The following is a 16,548-nucleotide window of genomic DNA, read 5'->3' as shown; positions in this document are numbered from 1 at the left end:
CACAGGAGGTCGTGGTAATTTGACACCAGACCTCTTAACCCAGCTGTCTTTTGTAGGAACTGAATTTCCTTCCCCATGTGGAAGGGTTGGAAGGAGACTGTTAGTTTCAATGAATTCAGCATCATTGCCCCACCAGCCCCCTCGCTGCTGTGTTACTGTGGAAGGAGACAATTTGGCTCCAAATGACTAACAGGATTCTTTAAAAAAAAATTTTAAAATTTCAGTCTTATCTCAAGTTATTGAGATTATACCTGAGGTTAGTGTTACTACTTCTTAATGACCTTCCATGTGGCCTTTATGAACTGAGATTTCTGTGCATGTTAGTACATACTGAGTAAAAATATTGCTGTGAAATGATAAACTGTATTTATAGGCAACAGGGCAAAATCCTAGCTTCTGTAAAAAGAAAAAAGGCTAAAAAGAGGGCATTTATACACTTTTAATGAGCAGTGAGCTTGCCAAAATCTCTCAAATTGGTCCAGAGGTTTGGAATGAAGAATTATCACTTAAAGACGAACAATGTGAGTTCTGCTGCAATTTCAGCAGCAATCCCCAGACCTGTTTTCTTTATGCCATGAAAACTTTAGAAACATAAACAGTGCTGAATTGCCAGTGGTACTGAATAATTTGGCTTTTATTGTTGCCTGCTCTCTTCTTGTATTCAAGGAAATAATTTAATACTTATTAGTAAATAGAAGGTAACTAAAGATGACTGTGACCTAGTCTGTTGAAAATTTCTCAGTACCTTTAATTTGTTAGTAAATTAAATGTATTTTATTTAAGCAGAATCATATATACAGTATATTAACTTTTTTTTTCCAGGCAATCTTTACTCAGCACAGAAAGGCCAGATGTATGGGAATTGTAAAAAATCAGGATATGCATAAAAACTGTTCAAGTGCATAAAGCAGCCCCATCTGGAAGACATCTAACAGAAATGAAGTTGTACAAAACCATTCCATTGATAATAAAGCTAATTTTTATGGGTCTGACAAGTATGTAATTATGTTCAGTGGTGCTTTTCAGATTTTATCACAGTCAATAAACCGCAGTGGTAATTTCATTCCCATTTGACATATTTACATGGAAACATTTGATTGGAGGAATTAGTAACCCTGAAAGCCTTGATAGATATGTTTTAATGATCTGTGACCTCCGCAGTCCCTCATCTGTTTATTGTTGCAACAGGCGAGAAGTCGTTCCTGTGTGACCTCTGTGGCTTTGCTGGCGGGACACGTCATGCCCTCACCAAGCATCGGCGGCAGCACACAGGTCAGTAAAGCTGTCTTTACTCTTCTGTGCTCTCCCCAGCAAGGGAGTCCCCCTGCACTGGGCAGTAACACAAGTCACATAGCACGTTACAGCACAAATAAGACATTGGCTCATTGTTTGCTTTTTCTCCTTTTTGTGAAATCGCTATGCCCAGGGTCTGCGTCAAATCTGTTAGCTGGGAGTTTGAATAATTGCTTGGGGGTGGGTGCAGGGTATTTTTGGTGGGTTTGGGTTTTTTTAGTTTGTTTTTTTGTTTTTTTTTTTCTGAAGGAAGTAGAATTGTGAAGACTGGTTTTCTTCTTTCAATGAATACTAAGTCTACTAATTTTTTTTTCCAAAGCCCAAATAGATTACCTACTGTGAAGATTTTGCAAGAGACTGCTAGAATGTCCCTGGGTGAAAATTAGAGACTACATATAAATTAATCCATTTTTTTGGACTGAAGCATAGTTGAAAGCTAGTGTTGTTTCAGTTGCCCTTTTGTAATTTTAAGATACTTTGTAATTAATAGGTGCAACTTTAAGAGTTACCACATGGCTGGCATGTAAAGCAAGATTTCTCTCCCAGAATTAGTAAAGCTTTCCTACCACATGGTTATAAAATTTTAATATCAGACAAAATTAAATTGGTTCTTAGTTTCATAAGACCAGAAAAAGTATAAGTATTAAACATTTATTAATACATTCTACCTTAATTGTGCTTTTTAGTAGTTCCTTGTAAGTATTTGATTATTTGAATAGATTTTGTTCAAACAGACGTACAAGGGTTGCTGTTTAAGCCACTGTAGTTCTTTTGTTGTACTGACTATCATGAGGATAATGTAATATCATCAGGAATTACAGTGTGAGTTAAGTGACCATTGTCTAATGTACAGTGGAAAGAAATAGCTAACAAATGAGAAGCTGTAGTTGTTACATCATGAATTTTCCATGGATTTTGTAAAGGAATCACAGTGGGAGATTTTATTATGTCCCTGTATAAACTAATCTTCATTCAGGACATACACCATCTAAATGTGTAATTTCCTGGAGAGCAGCTACTCTCTTTCTTGAGAGCCTGAAGCCATTCTTTCCACCCTGTTTTTAGTTTATTTAAAGCAACCATATTTGGAGGAGATTCTGAGGCTTTCAGAAAGGTAGGATTTTCAGTGCTAGTCAATATCTTGAAACAGATTAGCTCTAAAAAAATACATGTGTATTCAAGGTCAAAATTTGCTTGCAAGTCTTGTTAGTAATCCTACTTTCATAATTTTTTTTTTCTAATAACAAGGGAAATAAATTTGTGGAAGAATACTGCCATAGTCAGTTCCCATTTGCTGCTGGAAGTTTGTATTTTTCAAGTGACCAATAAAAGTAATTTAGTAAATATACTAAATTATCTTATTATTACACTCTGAATGATAACGTGAGCAGTTATAACTACTGGAATAGAAGCTGTATGCTTCAGTTGTAATTAAAGTTTCCATTTTTCTGGAGCTTTGAAGAATTTTCACATGTTGGCACAAGTTTAACAAATGTGGGTTTAGAAATTGATTAATTAATTAATTCTTTAGGAAAAATAAATCATTGTTATCAAGATTATAGGAAATACCTTTTGTTTTTCATTGCCCTGCCATGTGACACATTGGGATCTTGCATATATCTAGAGTCATAGTCAATGCAGCCACACAAATGGTAAACAGTTCTTTCAGGTTGGGGATTTAGAAGAAATGTGAATTCTTGTATTTACCAATCTTGTCTGTACCTATGATGTGAGTGCAAATCTCGTTTCTTAGAAATGTAACCCTTTATCATCAAATATATATATAGTATCATTAGGCCAGCAGCCAAGAGGAAATCTATTTTTTTTCCTGATTTATGTGCAAAATTAGGCCGAAAATACGGTGTACTCTGGTGAAAAGCTGTCTGGGTTTTTGAAGGCATTTTTGCCCTTCTTTTGCCGGTGTGGTAGAGGTTTCTTGTGCTATGATCACAGGGATTTACAGGTTATAGATCATGAAGCTTGCATCTAGCAAGCATAACTTTATATTTTATGTCAGGACTGGAGGCTCGTTATTACTTTGCTATTAACTTTATACTATATAGGACAGTATCTCAGAGGCAGAGGGATCTATCTTTTTGGCATTTATCTGCCTCTGTGGCACAAACAATCAGAGATGATTCTTTAGCAGAAAAATTATCTGTACCTTCTATTTGTTTCAAGGAGAATGACACAATCCACCTTTGCTAGCATTGTTGCACTTACATGGGTTCCATTGTGTTTTCATCCAGTGCTCAACTTTATCTCAGTCATTAGCTGCATGCCCTCCTCCTTGTACTCTTCTTTTTACTTTTTTTTTTCTTCTGTCTCCAGTTGGCACAATTTTCCCAAAGCAGAATGCCAAAGCCAATTACAATCAAGTTGGAAAGGGATAGGTATCAAAAATACTCTAAATGGCTTAAATAATTCCCTACTGTAATACAAGCTGTCAAGGGGGCTGACACAGAACATCTTCCAATCCAAAATTTACTTCTATCACCTGTCAGAGGCCCACAACTCAAGGGCAAATTAACAAATCCTCACACGTAGTTAAGGAGTCTTAACCAACTTAACAAGTCTCCTCTCATCCCAGCCTCAAGGCCTGAGATGTCCCGACACTCCAGAGAAATGTTCAGCTGCTGGTAGAGATTTGACACAAGGGAAGACTGGCTGTAGGACCAGCCACTTACACTTTTGATACCCTTTATTCTGGTATTTCTTACTCTGTTCTTCTCTTTTTAGATGAGATTCTTTCTTTGTACCTAGAGAAATGCCTTTATCTTGTGAAAGATGCATTTTCTTTGGAAATATTACAGGCAACATGAAGTATAACTTGGTATGAAAAAAGCTAAGTCTCGGTCACTCTTGCAGCAAACTATACAGACCAGTTTGGTAAATAGGATGTGATCCCTTGAAGAGATGTTTTTCCTTTCAAATGAAAAGAAGCACGGGAATGGTCAACTGAAAGAAAAAGCCATTCGTTTTAAGACTTGAAAAACTTTGGTACTTAATATGTTTGTAAACATGATGCATCTGCATAAAGATTTCCTTGATATAGGCCATCTCAACTGTAAAGTAGGAACAAATAATTTGACCTATCAAGACATTCCTGGTGTTTTACCAGTTGATGTTTTTATTCTGTTTTAAATACATTGTGTCTGTAATGATGACCTGGTCCAATGAGAAACGAACATTTTGGACAGAGAATAAGTGAAGTTATTGGCTGATTTTGTCTGGGGAAGATGCTCCAACATTATTTTATGACCTGAGTGCACCTTCCAGTCCTATTCTGCAAGAATCTGTCTCTGGTAATCTGAAAGTCTTTCACTGACAATTAAATATCCATGAAACTTCTGTTTTGTGAATTGAAGCAATGGCCTAAGGAGTGGTCCAGAGTTTGACCAGAATTTTATCACACTGAAAGGAATACTTACATCTCTGCCTGCCAAATGCTTTACAATAGGCACTTGTGCCTGCCTAGGCTTTGATAAACTGTCTTAAGAAACTTGGACCAGCGTATCAGCAGGTGCTGTGTGGTAAATAAGGAGTAGTTTGTGGTGCTACAGGAACATAGATGCCATAGTTCTGGTGTCTGAACAAGGCCGTGAGGAAAAGATTTTGTGTTTTGCGTCATCCTGAAGCAAGTGTTTTTGATTCTTATTTTGTTCCAGTAAGAACACCTTGCTGAAGATAGTTTTTGCTGGATTTAGAGTAAGTTGAATTACATAAAGAATTAAATGATTGCCTGAATTTTGTAACAAAAAAGGCTAAATAACCTCTAAATCAGCCACAAAAAATAAACACACACACACACACACACACACACATATAACATCAGATAATTTAAATATTTTGCCTTAATCATGATCAACTAGGAAGAAAAAACAAGCAAGGGTAATAATTTCTGGCTTGAAATGAAAACATGGAAACAATTCATCATTTTAAAATGTCTTTTCTTTATGTTCTTGCTCTTATTGTTCTGCTCACCTCCTTTGTTTGCCTGTTCTTATACATGTGTTCCAGTAAACTTCCATGTTGTGCTGTAGTAGCTGACTCAGTCCCACAGTGCTGATCAGTCACAGCCTGTCTTCTATGGCATAAAATCCTTTTTTAAAGTTGGTTAGTACTCCTGAAAATTGCAAAAACCCCATCCTCATCTTCTACAAGTCAACAGTCTGCATTTGCTTTCCATGTGTTGGTTGTGGTGGGATCTTCCTAGGCTTGATAGAAGTACATCACAGTAGTAAAGTGTTAGTGGGTAAGTACACTTACTGTGCACTGCTGTGGCAGTCACCATGAACCTGTGGAACTGCTTAAGGAGATTGTGTCTTTGTTCAAATATTTTCATGCATTTTTGAAGATGGTAGCTTACATTGTAGAGAGCACTGTTTGTATGATTGCTTCTGCTCACTCATCTCAAGACATTTATAGGTCAATGTAATAAAGAAAGAAAATTTAATAATATATGTGTTTTTATCCAGATGAGTGACTCACTTTGTGTTTCTATTTCTCATGTGAACTGCTCTTTGACTTTAATGTGTAGTTACATTACTCGGCATTGAATTTATATGTATAATGTAGCTTCTTCCCTTCAACTTCCCCACCACAGCTTAAAAAAAATTTTAATGTTGAATACCACAGGAAATGCAGCACAGTAAGAAGACTTATTGCTCTTTTCAGCAAGAGATGAAATTTGAAGAGCATCTTTGTTGTTTTCCCTTTTCTATTTACACCAACATTAACAGCAGATTGGCAAATTGATTATAGCAAACCTTTGATCAGCAAAGACACCAAAAACCTGGGCTTTTAAAACTTTCTCCCTACCTAAGAGAAATTGTCCAGTAGCAAGAGAAAAAGAGAAAATTGAAGTTACTGGTTAGCAGCAGCTTTTATATACTAGTGCTCCATATGAAGTGGCCTTTTTGTCATTTTCTTCCCCAATTTTTGATTGTTGAAGCTCAAATTTTCCATGTCAGGAGACTTAACCAACAGATGCACTTCAGAAGTTGGTTGCAGTTGTCAAAAATGAAAAGCCATTTATTTTGTAATCCCGTGCTCAGGAAATGGAGCTTTTTTGAAAGTGCTTGTGTTAAAAACAAAGTAAACCCCCACAGAGTGGGTCCTTGATCTTGGAATGTGTGCCCTTTGTTTTTGTTCCTCCACAGAACTTGTTGACCATTGAATCATTTAGGGACACCTATCTTTTTTTTCATGGGACTTCTTATTGACAAAGGTAGAGATGCTGAGAGACAGATAAGTCTTCTGTAGTGGTAATGGGTGGGGGGGGATTTATTTTTTTTTACCTTTATTGGTCTTTAAATATAATAGACTTTGTCCTTATGGTTATGGATATACTATTTTAAAGTTATTACATACTGTTGCTTTAAAAAATACTGCCAATACTGATATTTTTATTTGTGTAATTTTAATTGTGTATGAATTAGAACCTTGACAGGGAGTAAACAAGAGCCTTCTTGGAATTTTTAATGGCAGCCCATATTAAAAGAATTATGTGTATTGCCTGAAATGTCTGGGGGCAAGAAGGGTGGAGGGAAAACTGGGACACAAAGACCGATGAGAAGCATCCTAGCCCATAGATAGGGAAGACAAAAAATTCTTAAATCAATGGGTCTGTGGAAAGCTTTAATAAATTAACAAATAAATAGAAGTACTCCTGCAGCTAATATGTTCTTCAATATCACCCAACCCAAAGAAATACCTAGTTGTCTTTTAGGTTTTTCTCAACTGTACTAATTAACCTGTTTTTTTCCATAAAAATACTGTTTCTTATGTACAGCTGCTAAGAATTACAGGCTGTGCTAGGCTGTCTTTTTTCCTCCCCATTTAGTTGGCTTTTGTTGTGTGGTACTGCTGTGATGTATTTTCTGTCAGGTGAGATTTACACATAGTCTACTTGACAGGAGCAGTTAGCCACAAGGATTTCCTAAGGAGAAACTTCCTGGAGCAGTGGGCAAGGATTACCATTTTTCTTACAGTCATGACAGAATTTGCAAGCCCTCCTGGCTTCAATGGGCCCTCACTCAGCTGTCAGCCCCACTGGCCCTGCCCTGGCACAGCAGCAGACCTTTATTTGATCCTTTATCCCCTGAATGGCAAGCTAAAAATCTCCTTTCAGTTCAGATCTGCCTTTTTTTTTTTTTTCAAGGGGACAAGTTGGCAAGGTTCTAGTGCATTTTAAATGAAAGCAGTTAAAATAAGTATGTATGTTATCTAAAATACCTGTGGCTTAACTACTTAGGCTTGAAAATGTTGCTATCTTCTTTAATGCTAGATGATAAAATAAATCAGAAGGGGAAATCTTCAGTTCAAGAACAGGTTACGTTGCTAGGGAGTCCATGGCCTCCCAGAGAGTTTAATTGAAGCAGCAGCCACTACCATGCAAGCTGCTGGGAGAATCAGCTTCTCCAGAGCAGAGTGTCAGGGTCTGACAAGAAAACCCCATTTGGGGCATGAAAGACATACTTTGCAGCAGTCTCAATTTGTCCAGCATGGAGGCTTCGGCTTTGTGTCCTGCCCCTTCACCTTTCCTTGTCCCATGAAACAATAAATAAAAAACATTGGCTGGTATTCTATCCCACAGCTGCTAAAAGCAATTATTCCAACTCTTTATGGAGCTTTCAGAAGCTGCTCTGTTCTCTTTCGTCCAGCATTAGGGGTTTTTCAGGCCTTGAGGGCCTTGCACATCTTTTTCTCTTGGGAAGAAAAGCCCCAACAATCTCCAAGAATGAAAAATGCGTATTTCTCTCTGCTCTCAGAATTCTGGCAAAGTCTATTTCAAAATCTTCAGAATCTCTTGCTATAAACAGCTTCAAAAATTTGTCTTGGAGGCATGGCTGTTTGGGAGTGGCCGTTTGCTACTGATTGCAGAAGGCCACTCATACTGATAGGGTTATACTGGTGGTGTATCTTCTGTCAGTCTGAAAAACTTCACATTACACCTGCTAATAGGCTTATGGTTCAATTTGAAACTGCCTGTCCTAGATCTCTGAACAGTCTTCAAAGTACATGTCTGTTTCTAGCAGTTTTATCCAGACTTCTTAAGTCAGGGATCTTGATTCCTTACGTAGTTTTTAGATAAATACACTGGAAGGCTTGCATACTGCAATGAAAATAAAGTAAGTTAGGAACTGGCTTTTAGCTTCTCCATACAAAAGAAAAACTCTTTCCTCCCTAAATGGTAACTATATCTGCCTGTAAGCCCCAAGGAATGTTTCTGTGACAACCAGTTGGAAAAATGGGATGTAGGTGTCTTAACTAGTCATTACAGTGTATCTGTCATGAGGTTTTGTCTTAGTATCTTCTAAGGGGTAGACCCCTCCAGTAGAAGGAAAAGTACTCTTTTTACATAGAAACTTAGATACTAAAGATTTTTACTTTTCTTCAATTAGTAGTCCTCTAGAAATTTTCACTGCAGCTGTACATTCAGCAGAGATTGAATTTTAGTAATCTGAACATATTGTCCTTTTTGAAGTTTAGTAGTTGGTGTTTGTTTTATTTTCATTAACCTTTCAAGTCCTTCTGCTGAAAATTGGCCTACTGTTCAGAAAATATTCACAAGGGCAGAAGACTAACAGGCAAGATAGGGGAAGTGGAGCAGAGAGTTCTAGTTCATATTCTCAGTCCCAGTTTATTTCTGTTATTTAAAGATAACATTAAAAATTTAGGTTGGAGATGGAAACAAAGACACTTTTCACCCGGAGATGTTCCTTTCTGAGCATATGCTGAATACAAGCATCAGTGTGATTTCTCACCTTCTGCCTCCCCCCGTGTTGCTTTTGGGGCTGTTCTTGGCTCAGATTGAAGGGAAGATGTGACATGAGACAAATGCCTGTCACCTGCTTAGGGTATTTTCATGGAGTGAGACCCAGTAACAAAGTTACTCTGTTTACAGTGGTGTTCTTTCTCCTCCTTTTTGCTGCTGTGTAATTCCCTGTGGGAAGTTGGTTGGATACTGATGTGTTTCTGTCATATTTTGCAGTTAATGCATTGTATTTGCAAATTCATGTGGTATTTGTGTTTGCTGTATATATACACGGGCTAAAAGCTGTCTCAAGGGATATGCCAGAAATTTGGGACTGTCTTCGTTTTCTGTAGATGAAAACTGATAATCTTCTCTTGTCACCTTCTAGGAGAGAAACCATTCAAATGTGATGAGTGTAACTTTGCTTCCACAACACAGTCGCATCTGACACGACATAAGCGTGTCCATACTGGAGAAAAGCCTTACAGATGTCCCTGGTGTGACTACAGGTAATGAGTCATTAACTAAAGCATGATGAGAGAAGGGTTAAGGTGATCAGATGAGGTTCATTTGAAGTCACCAATAAAAATATATTGCCATTAAAACACCATCAGGGCAGCAGTAATTACATATTAAATTAAGAGCTAAATTTAAAAACTTAGTCTTCAGTATTTAGGTGTTACTTTATAAAGAAAAACAAATGATGGGAAACCTTTTAGTGGTAACACTACAGTGCTAATGTTGAGTGTTTGTTTCACAGCTGCTTCAGTGTCTGTTGGAATTCTCTGTGGTGAGGCTGCTTATCTACATTGCCTTTTCAAATCATTTGCGGTTTTGAAATTTTTCTTGGTTGAGTTGCAACCATTTCACCAAGAAAAGGAAAGTTGTCTAAAAGGCTTACCAGCCTGAATACTCACCAGACACTTATTAGAACTGGAAGCAACTTGAGCTAGTTACAGTTCTTCAGAGTCCTGTTGTTCTGCTCCAGTTTTCCTTTTCCATGCTAGCCAGGGTGTTAGGATGAAAGTTGGCCAAAGGGTTGGTTGCATGGCAAAGCCTCCCATGTTACACCACTAAAACCCATCCCCATGTTAGGGCAGTTGATTAAATTTTGAAAGAATCACATTGAACAGTGAAGGTTACTTCTGGTGCTTATCACTTAGTGTCTTTGGTTTGTTATAGACTACTTATTAAATGATCTCATGTTGCTTCTTAAATGCATCTTTACTCTTAAACACACATCTACATTCTTGAATACTTTTAATATCTTGCAGTGAGGTGACTAGTCTATGTGTACCATAAAGGAATCCACAGAAGGATTTTGTGGGCTATTTGCAAGAGTTGATGTTCAAAAAGTTCTTAAAAATCAGCATTATATTTGATAAATGGCATATGATTAGATGTATGTGTTGTGATGCATGCACACAAGAGGGGAAAGTTAAACATTTGATTATACCCCTATAGCATTTTTTATTTTCTTTTCATGCTGAACATACAACTGTAATGTTCCTTTAGTATAAGTTTTAATGTAGTTTCCTAAAGCAAGACTACATAATGAAGCCTATCTGCTCTCATAATACCTGTTTTCATGCTATTTATGTGCTACTTTACAGAAAACTCTTGTGCAGAAAGCTTCTGCAGTGGTCACGGATTTTCTGTACAAAACTTCTCGTTGCATTGTTTTGTTTGTGTAGGGAAAATGTTCTGTGAACTCTTCTGTACTGACCACCCATTAAATCACACTCTAGAACTGCAGAGAACTGAATTTGATAACCTCAGGGGGAGGGGACAGTGTTTTTGTGCTGCTACCTTAAGGGTGTCACTGTTTCTTTATCTTTTCTTTTCTAAGTAGAAGTGGTTTTGTCAGCTTCAGTAAGTCATCTAGGAATTAGAGGTGGTTTTCATTTGTCAGAGCAGTTGTGCTAAAAGGTCTGTGTTGAGTGAAGTGAGGGCATATAAGCATTAGTGTGACATGATGTGCTGCACTGAAGGTGAAAGAAGGGCTGTCTTTTATGCTGTGTGTTTTAGGACACTTAATCTTGTGGTCATCCACTTTAACTGAATCATCCCAATTGGCAGGAATAGTCTTTTTACAGGGCTAGGAAATGAGAAGTGGGTTACAGTGGATTTGAGATCCTAGGCTTGAAGACCCAAGAGACTGGGAGTGTTGAAGATGTGAATCAGTTTGGGGTTTGTTACACACATCCAATGAGTGGATGAACTTCTCTCACTCAGGATGACCACATGCATAACCCAGTGCTCTGTTGAGTGAAAGACAGATCATTTTACTTTGGATAAAGAGTTTTCTGTATGGGATATAAATTCCAAGAAATAGCAAGTTTTTAAAGAGTATTTTATAATACTGGAGAATATGCATTCTCTAATATATATAATATTAGAGAATATGCAAGCATAGCATATTTTATCAGGATTAACAAGAAATATCTGGGCATGCCCTACTTTTATATTATTGAAAAATAAATGTTTCATGGCAATAGAATGTTAGTTTCCATCCTTCACAGGCCAATTTTGACCTAACCTTTGAAGGCTAATCTCTACAGATAGCAGCTGATGAAGCTTTGATTCTGCAGGAAATGTGTTCCAAGCTCAGCTGAAAAACATCTGGTAGGGATGCAGGAACCAGAGCTGTGCTGCTGCTGCTGCTGCAGGTTCATAGAGGCAGTGAGGCACTTTGTGTAGCTGCAGAGGAGCCTGTAGAGGGGCTGCTGTATTTATTAGCTCAGCAGTCCTGCTTGTGCCTGCCAGTTTCCACAGTCCTCGGATATTAGCCAGCCTTGTTGGCAAGTAAATGTTCTGCTCTCTATCCACCTCTCTCTTCATCTTAAACTACAATTTTAAGGGAACCCCATGTTGCCCCTTTGTCAAGTCATGCAGTATTTCTCTTTTAAAGGAAAGTTATTAGCAACTCTGTAAATAATATTGTTTGCACAAGTTCAGCAGATGGTATGTAGTCTTGCAAGTGTCACATAGAGAAAATGTTAAAATGAAGATTTTAAAATCTGCTGATCTAGTGATAAAATTCACCCCTAAGTCTAGTGGTTGAGGTCTCATTGTGATGCTGTGAGCTCGGCCCTTGCACTGTAAGTTCATCCAGACTATTTCATGTGTTGCTGTTTAGTGTTGCTTGGCAACTGCAGACACTTTAATGAGCCTTGTACTTTCAGGAAGGTGAATATTCCTCTTTTTGTGTTGGGATATGGAGGAAAGTATTGTTAGTCCTAGTATAAATTTTCCTTTCATTGATAACTGATCTCTGTTCTATAAAGTCATTTGAGACACTTGAATTAAAACAGTGGCTAAGTACAAGATTTTAAACTATTCCCATTCAGCTGATTGGTGCTCAGAGTATTCTTGGAGATTCTTGACTTCAAGCTTTTCAATTCCTCAGCCTGAAATTGTGAATAATTATCCTGCAAAAATTCTTGCCAGTCTAGTGAGTGAAAGGGTAGATAACCCTGGCTAGAAGTACAGAAAAAGGGCTATTGGAAGAAACTAATCTGAATTTAGGAACTGTTATGAACTTTATAAACTGAAGTGAAGTTGTCTGTATGGTACTATGGGGAAAAGAGTGATTTTGGCTGCATGGAACACAAAAGGCAATTTATTCCCTATATAGCACACAGCATGAGAGATTCTTGTTTTAACTAGAAAAAGACATAAATGGATGTGGTTTTCTGAGGGGAATGGTAAACTAACTTAGCATTTTTAGCTCACAAATTATAAATTCTCTGTAGTATGCATATGCTTATAGTTGTACTTCAGTATTCTTGTGAAAAATGTTCCCTTCCATCTCTAGTTTTTGTCTGGTGACCACTTGATATTTATTTTTGTCTAAATCTTTTGTATTTTGATGACAAAGGAATTGACATCTGCTTTTCGATAGTAGTCTATGACTTCCAGTAACAATTACAATTTGAAATTATGTTTTCAGTCTAGTTTTAAAAATCCTTTAGAAGGAAGCAAAATATAATATTCATAAACACAAATGTTTAGTTGTATTTTTGGTTACATATTTTTCACATTTGGTTTTTCAATTTAGGTTTTTCCCTATTTAGATAAAAATATGCACGATTTTCCTTTGCATTTACTTTTTCAAATCACACAGCATGTCTCTCCATTCTTAAGTCAATGTGCTTTGTCATACAAAAATATTCATTCACCCTTAATTAATGTTCAACCTAATTTTATAACACAGAATTGGTCTCACAGGGCCCTGCACTACCATTACTTATGCAATGCTTATTTTATATTTCCTAGTAATTTAAAAAAGATGTGTTATGTGACTGAACTTTTCAGATGACACAGTCCTGGAGTAACACTGTCAACAATACTGTTTGCATTTGGAAATGGGCACAGTAAGCACTGAAGAGCTGTATAACATCCTGAAAATGAACAGCACCTGTGACAGAGGGTTCTAAATCTGTTGGCTGTATAGTCTGTGGACAGACTTTCTAAACCTGCAGCATAGTTAGGTACCTGAATTTAACCTGATTGCAGTAGTGAAAAACCCCCCTAAGTCTGATGCTGTCAATGAAAGATGCAGATATACAGCATTTTCAGAACTAAACTGGTTTTGTGCATGTGTCTAAGAAAGGGAAATCTCATTTATTCATATGTAAGGTTTTAAATTTAATTCCCATTTGTTCTTTCTATATAACTACTACAACTTGTCAGGCAATTTATGCTCGTGGTGTGTGTGAGGGGGATGTTTCAGTGAAATGGATCTGAGTTACATGGAGGGGGGCATGCAAAAGGCAGAACCCTGCTTTTCTCACATGATCAAATTTGTTGGATTGCAGTGCTCGGGAGAAGCACTGGCATAGTTTTTATGATGCAGAAAGAGTTTTGCTACTACTTTGACCACAAGAGTGTGGGACTGATATTATGGTAATGTGCTTCAGGCCATCCCTCTGCTGTGATTAAAGAAAATAATTTTCAGTTGTCTGGGACTCCACTGTATGGTTCATTTTGCACAGAGTATGCATGGTGGTGAGGGAATGAAAGGCAATATGCAGGAGTGTTCCTTAGTCATAGATAAGAAGGTGTAGAAACAAATAGCCAGGCCAGCAAAACAGCATGCATTCCTTTCTATAAAGTATATGACTTGTGAAGGATGTCTTACAAGACTGAGAATAAATAGCATACATTTTTAATATAATTATGTAAGCTAAAATAAATATTTTACATTTATTATGCATAATAAAATAATTAAACAACATTCTGTAAGGGAATTATGGCATCTGAAAGTCCAACTGCAGACGGATTCATTGCATATTTTCAGCAGCAGCAGCAGCATGACTTAGGAGGAGTTACTCCACAGGGGCTACTTTTCTTTTTTTGGACAGCATCCCTAGGGAGTTCCTATTTCTGTCTGACAGTATCTGTTCATAGGTTGTAAAGACCGGTTTATAATACACTCCAGGATTTGCACTTAAGTCATAAGAATGTGCAAAGTAAGTGTTTTCTCTCTGTTTTGGTGAATTCAATAACTTTTAGGTATGATGGCATCAGCTGTGCACTATTCCCTTATTACATCAAGGATAACTAGGGACTACTTTACAGATGAGGTAAAAATACATACTAATTCATAGCAAAACTGAAAGGCCGTTTAGGCAAATTCTACATAAAATGATGAAAACAGTTTATTTATCATTAAAACATTAATATCAATATGCTCTTTGTAACCAGTGAAATTTAATATGCCTGTATAGGAAATAACTAGGTAATACAGCTATATAGGGTGATGAGGATTCCAGGTGGCAACCAGCATTGCACTATGGGAGAACACTTTTATATATATACATCACAAAGGCAGAATTGGAAAAAGAATGGTGCATATACTTTGTACAAATACAAAGTTGTTAAGGAAAATAAAGCATGTATGTAATAGAACAAACAGGGCCTTCGGGAAGTACTCCAGCTTCTGTAGTGCTCAGCAGCAGGAGTTGAGGATATCCAGTGCCTTGTGCTAGGAGACTTATAAACAAATGAAGATACAAGTTTAGAGAGACATTCTGTCAGTGCATGGGCACAGTTCCCAGATGAAAACTCAGAATATTATTTTCCCCTTAGTTTTTAGTAAACATTCAGATAAAATATTTGGAAATATTTCTATTAATCTGGAATAAAATACGCTGTAACATTTAAGTCTTTAAAAGAAAAATAATCTGAAATAGAATTTAGATATAGTTGCAAAAACACTTTAATTATTCCAGCGAATACGTGGCGTACAAAACAATGGTCAACATTATTCCCTTTTTTAATGTTTCTGTGGCTTAATAAAACCTCTTATATTCACCTAAGTTATAGCATATAGTTTATGTGATGAAATCAGATTAAAAATATGCAGTGTTGCAGTAGCATCAATGCAGATCAGTTATCAGGTTAACCAGTTTAAGCAGATGTGATTCCTAACACTTGGAATGGCAGAGCACACAGGTAATAATGTGACCCTTGCTCCAAAGTGTCTGTGCTGTCTGCACTGACTGAGAGATTGTGTCTCTGCAGTTTTGGACAATCCTTGGTGCCAGTGTATGAAAGAACTTGGACTCCCTCTCTCAAAGCTGTCCCCTTCCAATGTCACTGCATGGAGTGCTCAAGAGAATGTGTACATAAGGAAACACGATTGTTCCTTAGGGAAAGATAGGTGCACAAGCACACACGTGTGCATTGGCATGTGTTGACTTGGTGACTGTGTTCCACTGGGAAGTTGCCATATTAAGGGGCCTTGGCACCGCATAAAATACTGTCATCATGTTGTGAGCTCCTCCACATTCTGTATTTGTAATTAAAAGCATAGTAAATGCACTCTACTTGGTAGAAGGGTGGTATGGTCTTTTACTAATTTTAATGGCTAATACTTGTTAAAGAAATTCATCAATAATTCCGTGAGCCTTGGTACTTCTTTTATGGTTTTGGGATTTTTTTTCTTTTTATTTATTTATTTATGTATTTTATTTATTTATTTATTTACTTGTTTGTTCTTAGGGGTTGGTTTTTTCCCCCTATTGCCACTCTAAGAAAGAGGAATTAAAATATGTCTTTTTAACTCAATGGGTCTGTGATTCTCATGCTAACACTGAACTTGGGACTTTAGGGATGTGCCCAAGTGGTGATGCCATTGCAAACACTGATAATACTATTCTAGTCTCATTTTAGGTTGAGTCCTTTGAAGGACAACTTTTAGGGATCTATTTAAGCCTAAATGCTGTGCTAAAATACTCAAAGGAGACTGCTGAGTTTAATGTTACTGAGACTTGAAGCCATTTCAATATCAATGTAAAAATTAATATCTGGTTTCAGCATCTCTTTGTTACAGCTTCTCTTGATAGGCCAGCACTTTGTAAATTGTTAAAACTTTGATTTAAGTTCTGAAAAAATATTGTTAGTCTTCTGATCTTTCAGTAGTCACTGTCTTTCCCTTACTGTTCAATTTGGGCTTTGTCCCTAAATGTTTCTGAGGCAGCCCCTTCTCT

The 16,548-nt window shown here is 37.1% G+C and overlaps 1 protein-coding gene across 1 annotated transcript in view; it reads left to right on the top strand.

Annotated features, from left to right (window-relative positions):
• Positions 1–16,548, top strand: part of ZNF407 (zinc finger protein 407) — a 334,816-nt gene that overhangs the window by 200,146 nt on the left and 118,122 nt on the right. Inside the window, exons 6-7 of the mRNA XM_071456320.1 lie at positions 1,189–1,272; positions 9,441–9,561. Coding sequence (XP_071312421.1) covers positions 1,189–1,272; positions 9,441–9,561 — 205 coding nt within the window. The remainder of the gene's footprint in view (positions 1–1,188; positions 1,273–9,440; positions 9,562–16,548) is intronic.

The sequence above is a fragment of the Agelaius tricolor genome, unplaced genomic scaffold (genome assembly GCF_023055355.1).
Source record: "Agelaius tricolor isolate 1412-34295 unplaced genomic scaffold, bAgeTri1.0.p SCAF_2, whole genome shotgun sequence".
In the NCBI taxonomy this organism is placed as follows: Eukaryota; Metazoa; Chordata; class Aves; order Passeriformes; family Icteridae; genus Agelaius; species Agelaius tricolor.
This window is presented reverse-complemented; position numbering and strand designations above follow the sequence as displayed.